Consider the following 16,099-nt stretch of genomic DNA (forward strand, 5'->3'; position numbering starts at 1 on the left):
AAGCAAGCAGCTGAGGAACGAGGTAGCCCAGTATTAGTGAACCCAGATTTCTGTCTGCCATGGCCATGAAGGATGGATTTGCAGTAGGACTGGGAGCCGTCCACTGTTAGGAGAGAGAAATAAAGATCATCCCATGTACAATATAAATGTAAGCTGTTATTACTACTATTGCTATGTCAGCCGTAAACTGTTCCCACGAGAACAGAGATGCAGCATCATTGAAAAAGAATGTCTTACTGTGAAATGGGCAGCAGAAACACTGTGGCATTATCTGCCGGGCAGTGAATTTACCTTGGTGACAGATCATTATTCCCTCCTGCAAACGAACCGGATGAAGGGCAGGAACACAAGGATAACTCAGCAGCTCTTGGATTTGACAGGCTTCTGAACTCAAAAAAACAAACAAACAAAAAGTAGCCAGATAAAACTGTAAGGATGGAGAATGTCAAGAGAGATTGCTTGGGGCAAGGAATGGGGAGGAAAGCAAATTTTCTTCCAGATTTATGCTGATGTGATACGTGGACTAAGACTTGGATTTCACCCCATCTAACATTAGGCATTAAAACAAGACACCAGTGATGAACCTAAAATCCTCACTGTCCCTCTGTAATCAGTGGAGATACCAGGTCTTTTGAGGATGAATCTCTCTCTCTGTTGAACCTCAGGGAGCTTTAAAACCAAGATGTTTCAGTCTAACACTGCAATTGCTCCAGCCCTGAGATTCTGATGCTGGAGGAAGTCACCCATCCCTCTCCCACTCATCCTGACAAGCCAGAATAGACAGAGTTGAGACAGAGTTGCTCAAGAGCAAAGGTGGATCTAGCAGGGCATGTGGATTTGGCTGAATGATTTCTTCATCATTAGAAGAGTGGACAGTGTATCTACTGCCCACGTGTACTTTTTCCCTTTCTGTTTTTCTTTTGAATGCTACAGAATGAGAGTTTCTTAGATAAATTATCATTTTTGATAAGTATTTGTGTGCTCGGTGGAGGAATGTGTCTAGGGATGGGCACACTGGCAGCGAGAATTTCCTCCTCAGCTCTTCCAGTGAAGTTTTGTTCTAAACTGCCCAAATGAGGCCGTTATTCGAAAGTTAAAATGTTCTGTTCCAGTTCTTGTTTTCATTCTTTCATGTGTCTGGGGACTAAACTTCTGTGAAAATGAGCCCATTCTCACAGGATGCCTTGCCTAATTTTGCAGACAAGAGAGGTTCAGCTATTCCAATTACAATGAGATAAGAATCTGAAATGTTTGGGATCACATCCATCCTGAGTTGAACTCTAACTTTTCCAAAATCCATCCATCATTATTTTTCCCTTTATTTCTGCATTTCAGTAATGCAAGCAAAGGAGGAACAGAGAAGAAATGAATGATTATGCATCATAAACCATAATAGATGGGCTTTGTTTTTACCTGAGTTGCTTTACTTTAATGTAGAGCTCCCTGTCAGTGGAATTCCTTTTCCTTTTTCATTTTTCCCTGCCAACTTGAAAGTCAGTCAGAATACAAACTGTCCCAGGCCAGACTGCTAGCCATGGCCCAAAATATGAAGTCCTGGCTGCTGTGGTATCTTCAGATTGTCTTAAATACATGAGGATAGGGCAGTCCATCCCAGTGCCATGTTTCTGCATCCCTGGGTATTGCACTGTGCCATGCACACTGACTGCTGGGATGGGTTAGAGGCTCTAGAGAGGCAAATCTTCTGCCACAGGAAGGGAGTGAAAAGGCTTAGCTTCCCAGCCCAGCTTCCAGCAACAGATTCATCTCAGGTCCTCACTGGTACCCCAAGAGCATGTCCGAGTTGCTGCAGGCACCCTCCTGGGATGAGACATCCCACCAACATCGTCCCAATTCCCTGAGCACCTCCCCTGGAACCACCCAATCTGCCACACACGGGATAAGCACTTCAAATCAGTTAAGGATGAACAAGGTCCCTCTCTGCCTCCTCTGTTTACTGTGTTGATGTTGAATCCCTCACAATGAGTGAACTCCGAGGCCCCCTTTGGGCTACAGCTTGAGCAGATTACACGAGAAAAATAAACTTGGTCCATGTTCTGGCCTGACCTTGGCCTGAACCTGAGAAAGTGAATGCCTCTATCACACCACCATGTGTCTGTAGAAGTACAGTAAACACAAACAGGGGTCATTGGCCCTCTCTGGCCTGCAGTCCCAGGCCAGGAGTCTGGAGTTTTGGGCTGTCCGCCCAAGTACTTGTTAATAAATGTCCATTCTTAGTCCGTAAAGGAATGTAGACAGGGCATCCTGCCCTACAAAACATAAACTTAGAATGAAACGGAAAGAGAGTCTCAGTCATCGTGCAGACCTCTGCTGCTGGTTTCCACATCCAGCAGTCTCTTCCCACTAGATTTATGTTGCTAGTTTGGGACTTGGCTGGGGACTTGCCCACTAATACACTGGGTGTTCTCCACCACTGTCTGAAAGCGTAGTTGCCTGCTTAACCCTGAGTGCAGCAGAGCTTGGGAAGTCAGTCAGTCAGTCTGTGGGGCTTCCTCCTCAGTGCTTGGGGGAGGCAGAGACCTGGCAGAGCCTGGGGTATGAGCCTGGGTCACCCAGGGACGGGGTTATGTTGCTTCCAGGGGTGTGCAGTACTTTGCCCATGCACCTTCACTCTGCCAGTGGAGTCAGTCAGAGGCAGACGAGTGCATGACATGACATGACTAGTGACAAATCTCTTTCCTCCCCAGCCACAAGAATAACTAACATGTAAAGTGTGTTAAAATAACTAATGTGTAACCAGAAGTCAGCCTATTTGGGACTAAAAGCTATCAGAGTTAGTTCTGTGCAAAGAACAGAGGAGTAAGAGACTCCTGGAGAGAAAACTCCAAGAACTCAATTGAAAGGACAACAGGTAAATACACAATATCCATGGAGTTTACTGTGAATTACAGTTTGCTCACCAGTAGTGTCAGCTGAGAAGGTGTAAGAAGTAGCTCTGAAGGGAAAGTCATGGGGAAAGGTGGAGCTGGCTGATCCTCGTGACTCAGCTTCCATGCCCAGCTTTCTTACTTTGGCATCACATTTGTACAGTCTAATCTTGAGCAGGTATTTCTACAGCTTCCATTATCGTGGTGTCCTGCCACAGCCTTTTAGAAGTGCTGTGGTGTGAAGAGAGGGGAGTGCCAGGAAGGGAGGATGAGAGGAACCACCTGATGAAGTCACCGGGGTTTGTGTCCTTATCACCCCGCAAAGTGGGGCAGGGAAGCTTCCCTCACCTGACCCTGTCCCCACCAGCTCCTTCGGGACTCTGGGCTTTCCTAGAGAATCCTGCCATATTATCTGGACACATGGATTATTCCTATAACTATAAACTAACATGCACATTAAAAAATGCCTGATACTCTTTTTATAGCCCCCTAAATCTGTGTCCACAGGACTTCAGACTCCCTCAGTCCAGCCCCAAGCATGTCTGAAGGGTAACCTTGGAGGGTGCTGAGGGAGGGTTTTATAGATCCTAAAATAATTACAGCATCGCTGAGTGCAGTTGTATAATTTCTTGGCAATATATTAATTAAAATGAGATATTCACACACAATGCTTATTTAAACTTCAGACTTTTTGAAAGAATCTGCATGCTTCTAGTAACTGTGTATCACAGCTTTATTAAGGATCGTGTTTTTCATGCAGATCGAATTCTTGAGCTCTGTTATCAACATAAATGAGCCCATGGCTTTATGTTCAGGCCTGAATGCTTCCAGGGCATCTGAATCATCCTGGTATTTCATTTCACCATCTAAAATTACTTTTGAAATACTATATTTTTTTTAACTTGCTGTGTTATGGCAATTAGAAATCGCTCTGTGTTTACTAGGAACAGAGAGTCCAGCAGAGCGGAGTGTTTAATGTGATGAATAGTGCTAGGAGCTCAAAGAAAAGTCAGATGCGTGTCGACACATATCAAAGCTGTTCTGCTGCTCAGAATGACTGTTCGTGATACTTGTTTCATGATAAACTTCCTCAGAACATGATGTTACTGGAAAAGAAATGATCCATTTCTCTGAGAAACACGCAGGTGACACAGTTGAGTCAGCAGCTTGCAGCAGTGACACAGGCTTACGTTTATAAAAATCCCCTCTGAACTTTTGTCTCCTGCCTGCGTACATCAGAGCCTTAAAATCTGTCCTGCTTCTTGTGTTCACTTAGTAGCTGTTTAAACTAGCAAAAATCTTACCACCACCCTGACAAAGAGGTAGATTCCCGGCCTTAAAAGTCCCAATAGTCACAAAACTTTCCTCTTTCGTAAGTAATTCGCCGTATAAATGTTAGTATCTCCGGTGACCACTGATATCTCCAGGGAAATGATAAACATGGAAAAATAACAGACTGCTGTGGAAACCAGAAAATCCTACCTCCCATCCGAGAGGGTTTAATTATTGGAGTTGCAAGCATTTCCCCATGCATGAGCATCTCGGCATTCATAGGTGGAAAGTACCTCATGCTGTGTTTGAAATATCAACTGGATTTAAAAGAAGGCTTTGTGCTTCGGCATGGACCTTTCTTAGCCTCCTGCAGATGGTTCCTATTGCTGAAAAGAGACATGACTTGTGAGATGGGGAGACCTCCATGCTGATTTTCCGTGCTGCTCTAATCCCGCTTTACACCCATAAAGGACTTCAGTCCTTAAGCCTTTACCCTCTTTCTCCTAGATATTAAAATTATTTTCCTGAGTGTCATACCATATTAAAGTAGAATGAAAATGGTTTTAACAATTGCTGGCATGGGGCTTCTGTACAGCATGTGTGTCACAAATCATGTCACTTTTCAGCAATAGGGCTGCTGCCAGCGGGAGGCTCAGAAATGCTCATGTTAATCAAAAATTTTAATTTCAAATCAAATTGACAGTTTACACATGGTGAGAAATGCTTCTCACCATGTGATATTTCAGTATGCTACACTGGGCAAAATGGGTGCACTTTCCTGTTAAGAATTTTGACTACAGTATCTGCAAATTTATGGGTTTCAGTGTATTGGGTATGGTAGTGGTTGATCTAAGGGAGCCCCTTGGAGAATAGGAGACAGAAGGGTTTTCATGCAGCCTGGCACTGGTGAGCCGCTGTTGGCACATGCTGCTGGAGAAATGACAGGTATTCAATAAACATCACTATGGTTAAGAGGAAGATTTAAAGGAGGGAGGGGCTGCAGTGCTATAAACAGGATTTGAAACAAATGTGCTTATTTCAGCCCGTGATTAGTCTGAATACCTAAGTATTCCACACCAGTTTTTAAATATCCTTACATTTATTTTCACACTGATGTTCTTCACACAGCATGAACAATAATATTTATGGCATTAATACTGTAGCTAAATTCTAATTTGGAGCAGTGTAAACCCAAGTAGACTCTGCATGTTCCAAGGCACGCTCTGGCGGCATGCGGACCGGAACTCGGCTACGGCACACAGCCCTGCCATCGGCTCCTTCCTCCTGCCAGCAGCTTCCTAGAAACCAGTGGATGGATTCAGGAGGCAAAATACCAATTTATACTTGGTGAGGAGTGAGAGAAGCAAGGACAGATGATGGAGAGAGGAGCAAGGGCAGCTGATGGAGCATGAGCAATTGGCCGCAGACAAACGAGTTGTACAAGCCCTTGTTCTCAGGTTCCACCAGAAATAAGATGCTGACATCAAAAACTAGCCAATGGATAGAACTGTGATCCTTACATTATTCTCTTTAGGAGGTTTTGCAGCTGTCTGGGGGATCCTGAGGTTAGTGCAATGCCACACTCATGATTGGGACGTTGTTTTACAGAGGCCTTTGAGGGGTAGATGGGCAGGGATGGCAGTATCCCCTTCTGGGTCTTCCCCTCCAGTGCCCATATTTGCCATGGGGTGGGTGTGAGCCTGTTGATGGGTGCCCAGGGAGCACCCTGCAGCAACACATGCTGCCAGCTTTCCCTGGAAGCTCCATTTGGACACTGAGTCACTGGCAATATCACCACAGACCTTGGAAATCGCAGCTGTCATTGCTCTTGTAACCAGGGTTGATATGAAAATACGAAGATAAATAACTCCTTCATATTATTATTTTCAGGGAGGCAGGCTGTTCTTTTTATTACTCTTTTTATTGTTGGATGCTATAAATATTCCAGAATTATTATCCCAAGGTAGATTTCGTCTCATTTACTTTGAAACGCTTTTGAGGAGGCACATTATTTTATAAGCTGCCAAATGAGTATGACCATTTACCATGATTTTTTTCTTCTTTTCTTTAATATTTGATTTTTGGATTGAGGACCTGAAACAGAAATATGCTAATTTAAGACATCTGTTGTTTTTCAAGCTATAGGCCCCTATCAGTATTAATGCAGGTTTTTTCATCCAATTGGGTTTATGGTAGACAGGGAGATTCTAAATTTTTATCATTTTATCAGAAAACTGTATTTAACTGATTTCTCACACACACGAGTACTGAAAAGTACCCAGAGATGTTAGGACTCATCAGAAATGAAAAACCACACCAGACATCTTAGATCTTGGAATGGTTTCCATTACACAAGGGCTTTAACGTGAATTGAAATGCTTTCAATGTTTCAAGAAGACCTTTGTCTTCAAGAGAAAGGAACTATCCGTGTGCCATGACTTGGACAAAACCTGACGTGATTGATTGCAATCTGTAATCGGTTCATTAACGGTAATAAGTTTCCATTAATTCCACTATCTCTGCACTTAAATATAAAATGAGTTGAATCTCCTAAGAGCTGAGGCTGCAGTGGATCCGTGCAGGATCAGGCTGTTGGTGACACACCTGATGCCACATTTGCTCTGGTCCACATTTATTAATTCACAACCCAGACTGAAGCTCAATATGACAAATATTAAAAGAATAATTAGGCATTGTTCTCATTAGAGATTCTGAAGTGCCGTGAGTAGGAATGGTAACATGCAGGGAGAGGTTACACATGTATTTGTGTTCTGATTCACCTCTGGAGGACTCCTGGTCAGGTGGGTTCCTTAGGGAAGGGTGAGAATCCTTCCTCCAAGCCACCCCCAGCAGACGTTGATTCCCAGCGGCCACAAACCATATGGAAAAGGAGCTGAACTTGGGCTCTGGGCACCCACAAAAACAAGTAGTTTTAGACAGACGATTTCACTGTCTGCTGGTTACAGACTTTTTAGCTAAAACCCAAAAAGGCAAATCATTTACCAGTGGTTTTGCATATTGTGAAGGGTTAACAAAACTTTCATTATCACAGTCTATTAAGCCAGGACCAGGAAACAATTTCTAATCAACACTCAGATCTGGGCAGGGATTGTGCAGTCTTTTGTAGGAGGCCTCAGATCTGTGTTCTCTATTCTCACATGCTCACTTCCAGCTGTTGTCATTGAAATCCCACATAATCTCCTCGGGTCAAAGGGCAGTCATCCATGACTGCCGCTGTTAGGAGGTTATGCTGATTTCTGTTGTCAAATATTGGCCCTTTTCTCTTTCAATCACTCCCATTCTACTTTTTTTAACAAGAAAGATCCAGCCTAGAATTGTATTACATGACTTTAAAGTCTTAAAAGTGTTCCTCTATTGTACTAACACGACATGCCCTGGACGGTCTAATCCATCCTGCTATGGGCCACAAAGAAAGTTCTGGTGCTTCTTAAAACCTTGGCCAAAGGCAGGTAGCGAGCCAGGGGAAATAACAGCGTCTGTGGCATGTGGCCCCGCAGTCGTTCCATAAGAAAATGTGCAATTTGTCCAAGGTGAGCTGTTGCTGTGGTATTAAAATTAAATTGGAAATAACAAGCCAAGATAGGAGTGGGAGCATTTGTCAGGGAACGAGAGATGTTTCTCTATCACCTTCAATGTATAATGTTTCACTTAACTCTTCTATAAAACGTCCATGAATTAAAAATGCGGTCTAATTTACCATTAAAGGTTTATCATTTACAAATTTGACGAGTGCATTTTGTACAAAGCAGTTAAAATAAGGCCACCATGGCAGCTCCGGTGATCAGTATTTGGGGGCTGCTGGTAAATGCAGATTTCATTGTTGCAACATGCAGTATCCCAGCCTGGTGCTGTCTGCCATCGGACTGGCACAGACATTCCCTTAGACAGAGTACTGTGGCTGGCATAGGTGGTCTCTTCAATCTCCATTTTTTTTTAGAAATGGAGTTAGTTTTTTTAGATACTCGGCTTAGCCCCCTGGATCTTGCTTTGTATTTCCAGCGTGGGATAGAGCTGAGCTATTTCTCAGCAGTGGTGGGGCTGCCTCAGCTGGGTCAGCCCAGCCTTGATAAACTCACCTTCCAATTAAGCAGAGTGTAAATGTTATGAAGGTCTTGACTGAAGCACGCATGTTCAGTCCTTTCTTTTTTGCTGGTGAATGCAGATTAGGAGTAACTCCCTCACCCCCATCCTCCTCAGCTAATCTTTTGGGAGTCCTCAGGGTGAGCCGGGTTCCCTCTGATAACATCCCCTCTCTCCAGGCCTGCATGTGCTGTGTGATACAGACATTAATTTTCTCATCAACATTATTGCTCCACATTGTTTGTGAAACATGGGATTATCTAGATAGAGGATAAAACCAAAAGGAATCAAGTTGCACTTCGAGCAGAGAGGGCTTTTCTTTTAATCAGGCATTTGGTTAAGATAATAGGCTTGAGACCCTAATTGATTATTACTATTTTAAGGTTTTAAGATGGCTATGTATAGTGAGATGCTAAACATGAAAAAAAGCTTTAGAAATGGGTTCAGTGCTAGTTTGGGGGACTTGTGTAATTTTGAAACACTGAAAAGTAATCAAAGTCTACCAAAAAGCTGTTCTCTGAAGCTTAATACATTGTCACACAGATTGTAGTGGAAGAAAAATAACTGGATTTGGATTTTTCCATCTTCAAAGGAGTTACTCTCTCCTGGTTTTATTTATTAGCTTTCAGGAAACCAGCTGTATCTCTGTCTAGAAAATACCTTGTATATTTGTGGTGCAATTTAACTATTTTATAGCAAAAATAATACTGTTGGATTGCACGAGGAAGCCTGCTAATTAAATAACAGTAATACCTTGAGCACCTTGAAAACATCTTCAGATATTCAATTAAGGAACAATAACCCGATGAACTTTAACCTATAGACTATATTCAGACTTTCTACATAAAAGTAATTGCATCAGTCATGATTTTCTCAAGCTACAACACAAGCTCTTGATTGGTAGCTCAACGTCTGAGACTCCTTTTTACTGCATTAATTGGGAAAGCAGACAATACTCTCCCTGTAAACTCGATTTTAGGACGAAGGTTAGTTGCCTTTGTACACGTTTACTCATTGAAATAGGAATGTTTGCTTAATAATTCAAAACAAATAGCACTAGACAACAAGTCCTAATCCTGATTTCTCCTCTGCCAGTGTAAATTAGGAGAAAATGAGGTGAAACTCTATTTGATCAGTGTAGAAAGATTTGTTTAAAACTTCTTTGAGAGAGATCAGAATTAGGCTTCAGCAATTGAAGCCTTTTCTTCTGGCTTCTTTGCTGGGATCCAAAAGAAGAATATGTAAATGGCATTGCGAATTTTCTCCCCAGTTGAAGCAGCCATCAAGTTATGGGAAGATGTTTTCCATGGGTACCTGGTACAATAACACTCTGCTGTTGTGCACAATGATTTATTAGTTACCACCCTGATCTGCTTTATTCAATTTGGTCTTACTATCCTGGGGTTTTTCCCCCCTTAGGGGAAAGATGATCATCTCTGTGGGCCAAAGTGAGATCTTAGGTGATGAGCTAAGCGCTACCTGCCCCTAGACTCGACTGAAGGAATGAATCAACTTTTTATTTTAATTCCTCCTTAAGGTTGTCAGCCCATCTTTGTTTGGCAGGGCAGTGAGGACGTGCTTTAGTCAGGCATGTGATGGAAATGAAGCACGTGCTCCAACAGCTTTGCTGAGTCAGGGCCTGCCTTGGCCAGCCACGTGTCTTAATTTGTACCCAAAATTTGAGTGAATGAACCCTGCAAGGTTCATTTTGAGCAGCTGCTTTGCTACCAAACTGTGACTGTTGCACAAAGCTGCAGACATAACCTGTCATACACAGCAGTTTCAATGTCCTGTCTTTTGGATATTGAGGAAAATTATCACAGCTCAACTATTTCAGTAAAGTGCCCCATGAAAAGTAAATCTTGGGAGCTTTCAGAATGTTTAATCATCTTTTCAGTACAGGAGCTCGTTAATGCTAACATCTGCATATGTAATTGCTTGACTATAACTATTTTCCTTCTCATTCAAAATTAAGTGGATCAGCCAAATTGATAAGTTTTTGCCTTTTGACCCCAGTTAATAATGTTAACTTCACATCTTTTGGCAATGCTGCTGTTTCCCAGTAATTCTTCTTTTACACACTTAGGTTCTTTGTACTATTTCCCTTGTTTTCTTCTCTCACTGTTACCCCAGCTCAGCAAAAATGAGAGTCTTAGGCCTGGATTTTGCAGTGTGAGCCATCCAGGCAAACCTTTAAAATTTCATGGAGTTCTACTGAACTGCAAATTCACAGACTAACCGTACATCAAAATATATTCATGATACAGCTCTAAGCCAAGGGCATGGCTTTTGTGGGTATGAAGGTATTATTAATGATTGGCAAGACAAGCCCCCAATTTCCTAATGTTTATAAGTAAATACCGAATTGGAGAGTTGTGAAATTCACCTTTCATTTGTGAAATGTTTATTTTCAGTATTGAAGGAGGATAATCTAACCACACTATTGTTTAATGATTACTATTACATGTACTCCTATAAGGAAGGCTCCTGCAGGAGTAAGTGGACGTTTCAGGTGCACCCAAGATAGGAATATTGAAATCAGCATGCCCAAGATAACTTACTCATCTTCTCTCATGCCCTGAGAGTTAGAATGTATTTAAAATGGCACTTTCATTTCTGGTTTTACCTGTGTATGACAGGTTAAAGTAATGTGGTTCGCCTTGCGACAATCACATTTTCACTGGATAATTCCAAAGGGCTCTAGACATTCCCTTGAAAAAATCAGCCAAATATCCTACCGTGGCTATGATTTGAGGGTTTTTTTTTTCCTTCCATATTTAAATTTCACCTTCACTCTCTGTGCAGCGGGAACCTGCCTGAGAAATGCAGGTGGGAGTGGACACCAGAGCAGAGCCAGTGTGGTGCACTGTGAAAAAAACAACACGTGGCAGATGTTCGTGGCATTGCTGGATGCACTTCTGGAAGTTGCTCAGATACTGCCATGATGAGCACAGTGTGAGAAGTTACATAGCATAGACTGGCTTCCCTCCGAAGGGCTCTGCGGAGTAGTAAGCATCCTGGCCCTGATCCAGCAAGGCACTTAAGCATATGCTTAATTTTAGGCACATGAGTGGTTTCAGTGAAGACCTAAGAGAATTATTTTTAATTCACAGATCATTTAATTCAATAGGCAGGTCTGCTGCAGCATATGAAAAGTAGATCTTCATATTAAAAATACTTGGGAAATCGGCGGTGAACAAACGTTGTGTATGGGCAGCAACTGTTTCTAAAAAGCAGAATGAGGTAGTCATCACCTTTATTGTGGGAAAGTACAAAGCAGATCAGGCAAAAGCACTTACTGCTATCTGGGAGCTATTTCTAAATTGAAAATAAGGAAAAATAAAAGCTTGTAAGAACATTTTTTTTCATTTGAAGTAGAGAAAAATTTATTCTCTTGATGTAAATAAAAACCTTGTTTGCAGATTGAGGAATTTGTTTGTGTTGAATTTCAGCATCAATTTCAATATTTTATAGTACATTTATCTACAGCTGGAGCATGACAGATTTGTGTATATTTATATGTTTGTGTACATAATACATATGTATACACACATACACAAGGATGCCCAAAGATATACATATACACAGTTTGAAAACTCATCATTATTGCTGGAGTATAAAAACATGCCTGATGCAGAAACTTGTCTCGAGTCTGTTAGCTTAGAGACTGCGTTCATCTGGCACTGTGGGCTCCTAGGAGAAAGAGGGAACTTCTTCTGTGTAGGAGCAGAATTCCATGAGATCTTGGCTGGAGGTGAACAGCTCATCTCCCTCCAGATCTCTCTCAAACCTTTCCCTGACACATTGCCTGACATTCCACCCTCTGTAGACCTGTACAGAAGATGTATTCCTTTTGCATCCCATTCCACAGGTAGAAATGGCAGTGGGGTATGCTGGGTTTGTTTAAACAACCCCAAAAAAAGCCAGGAGTACAAACATGCAGCTGGTGTCAGTCCTATTGCTCTGGTCACTAGAGAAAGGTGCACAGGTATTCCTGGGATGAGCGTGGGGTGCAGGAGAATATATGGAACGCAGGGAAATCGTACTGAGCCCGACAAACAATTAACGATGGAGCAGATGGTGCCCCTGCAAAGCATTCAATAATAAATGTGTGCGTGCGCCGGAATCAGTGACTCTAAGTAGGACAGCCTAAAAAGGTATGCCACTTATCCTGTGGCCAAGCAGGACTTTACAGTTCTTTTAATAATCCCTTTATCCTGCGATTTCTCCTGTGACCCTGATTTCCAAAGCAGGAGGTCAGCCTGGCCGGCCGAGTGCAGCCCTCCCTCTAATTGAGGCCCGGCTCTGTCCCGCCTGAGCTGCCGTATCCCGGCCCTCGCGCCCGCGCTGGGCTGCAGCCCGGCCGCTCCTTTGTCACTGAGCATACCCGTGAAAATTAAATGAACATTTGGTGGTAGGCATGTTTGCAGAGAAGAAGGAAAATACTGTTATGTAAAGTGCCATCACATTTTGATACCGAGTGTAGAGGCATTCCTCGCACGAGGGAGGCGAGCGTGGATGCGTCCGCCCTGGTTCCTCCAGACAGTCCACAGTTCAATGTTATTACTTTTTCTTATGCAGAGATTTATTTTTCTTTTCAAAACCTAGTTCTAAATGTTAGAATTTTTGTTGTTGTTGTTGAAAAGGCCTTAATTTAAATCTTTTTTAACCATCTGCTCTTTTAAGATCCCCCTAGTGTAACCTTAGAAAAATGAAGAATACATCTTTAAATCTTGTTTTGTTTGAATGAATGGGTAGATAATCCTGATCAGATGTTTCTTTAGAGAATAACGTTCAAAACGATTATGGAACTTAGCTGTCCTGTCTGTTTCCTAGGTACAGTATTTTCATTTCAGTTGTGAAGTCATTAGGGGTCATCCAAGGTAACCGTTTATTAAAGTAGTCTTCTTTTGTTTCAGATTTCCTGTTGAGATGCTTTAACATGTAAAAATCTCCCTGCTGATGTGTCATGTTAGCTTTCCTAACCTCTAGATAGAAACCACAAAGCAGCCTACATAGCTGTATGACTGGTTACCCACCTACATAAACAATAATTACTGCTAAGTGGGAAATTAGATGTCACATTTTAACTCTAAATGAAAGTAAAGTATTTGAGAATACTGTCATTAAATGCTTAAAGCTAATCGCAGTTCTCTCACTGTTTGTTTTGTAGGACATTTGGGCTTCCAGGACAGTTTTGTCACATCAGGTGTTTTCAGTGTGACTGAGCTAGTAAGAGTCTCACAAAGTAAGTATCCTTTTGTGGCCAGTTTATGTGGTTTCTACAATTCAAGGTTTTTTTTTTTTTTCCTTTGATTCTTATTGTTTCCTTCCTCAATTCAGAAACAGCATCTTGAAAATTGGACTCTCTTCTCCCCACTTCTTGCCAGTAGACAGCATTTATGTGCCACTTCTTTTAATGGGTGAAAATAAAAAAAGCAGAATTTTGAAGTAAGCTGATAAATAATTTGATTCTGCAAACTCGCATGTGCAAGTTGATAGGCTTGTCTGGCACCCAGCTGAAAATGGGCAGAGTGCAGATAAATGCATACAGAAATCAGCTTCCCATGGATCCCTGGGAGGATCCAAGGGCTGTATTATAACCAGACCTCTGGAAATTACCTGATCTGTGCACATAAGCCTGGAAATTTTCTGATGCTGTTTTTTCACATTGTGTTAATCTATGCCATGTGAACCTGCCTGTGTGTGTGATTCTTGGGGCTGTCCCAGTGCAGGGCCAGGACCTGGACTTTGATGATTCATGTGGGTCCCTTCCAGCTCACGATATGCTCTGAATTTGGGGTTTGTGCACCTGCAAGTTGCTGAAGTCATTAATAGTGCCAACAACAGTGCCAGCTTCAGCCCTGATAATCTCACACATCCTGACTTCCCCAGGCCCACGTTTTCCATTAACTGTATGGAATTCTGTCTTCTAGAAGGGTTTGGGTTTTGACCTTTAAAGAGTGCTGATGCCCCCAGCATGAGTGACATGCTGCAGCATGATCATTACAGGCTTGTCAATACTCACTAACAACACTGAATTAAGAGTACCTGCCACCACCCTGTTCCATTGATCAAAGGTGCATTGATTGTATTTTGCTATGACATAATCCAGATAGTCCAAGGGAAGAGTATGGACAGGGTCTTGCAGAGACGGGGCTGCTAAGCCAGGCCTGTAGGAACAAGTTCTTTAGGGATCTAAAAAATTCTTCCCTGGGAGGGTGGTGAGGCCCTGGCACAGAGCAGCTGCAGCTGCCCCATCCCTGGAATTGTCCAAGGCCAGGTTGGACGGGGCTTGGAGCACCCTGGGACAGTGGAAGGTGTCCCTGCCCATGGCAGGGGGTGGGACTGGATGATCTTTAAGGTCCCTTCCAATCCAAACCAGTCTGTGATCTTTCTCCAGCTAGAGGGGAGCTATGGGATAACATCAGATGGTCACCAGTCAGCACTGCTCCAGGTGAAACCCTCAACTACATGCCCCTTTAAAAACCTTAGGCTGTGCAACCAATCTCTTTAAATGATAAAATGGTTCTTCTCTTAGATAGCAGAAATATTTATTTGTGTACTGGTTCTGGGCATGTAATTTAAGTCATTCTGGGGCTGGAATCTCTAATTGGGACAAACCTAGTAGAAAATCTGTGGTTTTGAGTCAGAACACAGAGTTTCTCAGAGGATTTTCCTGGTTTATTTCCTCTTTTGGAAAGACACTAGCTAGTAAATTGGCTTTACATTCAAAAATAGGATGGCACAAGGAGAGCATGATGAGTGGGATATACATGAGAGCTATATGCCCTGGAGAGAGGCAGAGAGAAAAATGTTGAAGCAAACATTTCTCCTGAGCTTCCTTCCCTGACAACTGGTGGGAATTTTGAGAGAAGGGCAAAGTTAAGAGGACTCAGAAGTCAAGAGGAGCTGCTGAGTGCTCAGCACATTTGCAAATCAGTTCACTTGCTGAAGTGCTTAAGCAGAGGCTTTGGCATCTAACTGGCTGTGCAGAGAGCACAGACTGGCTGGTACCTGCAGCCAGGGTGGACAAACCCAGGCTGTCACCAGGATCCGAACGTCTCCGTGTTATGTCACTTCATTTCAGTGTGACAGCATGAGGCTTTTGAAGCCCGAAGGATTCACCCTCCCCCTCTGCAAGGCATCCCACTTCACCACAATCTTATCTTGGCTGTAGGAGCCCTGCACAGCAGAGCTGCCTCTGGACTCTGTCAGCCGTGCTCCATGTGTGCACTTTTCCTAGGAAAGTGCCCCACTCCTGCCTGGAGCCTTCCCAGCCTCCCCCAGAGCTTGGCACTGACCTCATGAGCATCGTGTTTCAAGCTTATTAATTTTCCCTGATATTTTATTGTAACTAAACTGAAACACTGGGTATCAGAAATCCTAGCACTCAGCATGTTTTGCAAATTATGAGCTGTGTCTGAGATGTTCCCTCTGCTTGCAGTTGACGTGCACCACCTTCAAGGATGGGGCACCTGCACGCAGAAAGAGCATGGACTTTATTAGAAATAAGAAAGAAGGTGTTGGTGGGAAAAATATAAAGATTCAGCTTTTATCTGTTCCAGACACGGGGGTTTGCACTGTTTTTCATGGGCTCTTTAATAATCCTGGGAGGTCAAGACCTCCGTTTTATATCCTGTCTACAAGCCAGCACCTCTACCAAAAATAGTGTCCCCAAAGCATATCGGGATATCACTTCAAAACTGACTCAGAGGGAAGAGTGCCAGCAACTGATTTAGCTATGCTGCTTTTGATAGCACCCTGGATTTTCCTTGGAGATGCCCCAGACATGTACTGACCAGCCTTAACCTTGTTTACTTTATGAGGTCTGAGAAGCC

The 16,099-nt window shown here is 42.9% G+C and overlaps 1 protein-coding gene across 9 annotated transcripts in view; it reads left to right on the forward strand.

The window, feature by feature from the left end:
• The window catches only part of NFIA (nuclear factor I A), a gene marked incomplete at its 3' end in the record, with an annotated part of 250,179 nt that overhangs the window by 146,608 nt on the left and 87,472 nt on the right, over window positions 1-16,099 (forward strand). For all 9 annotated transcript variants that reach the window (XM_082287369.1, XM_082287371.1, XM_082287370.1 and 6 more), the window contains one exon: window positions 13,432-13,506. In XM_082287369.1, coding sequence (XP_082143495.1) covers window positions 13,432-13,506 — 75 coding nt within the window. The remainder of the gene's footprint in view (window positions 1-13,431; window positions 13,507-16,099) is intronic.

Source organism: Coloeus monedula, assembly GCF_965178545.1.
Source record: "Coloeus monedula genome assembly, chromosome: 9".
Taxonomy (NCBI): Eukaryota; Metazoa; Chordata; class Aves; order Passeriformes; family Corvidae; genus Coloeus; species Coloeus monedula.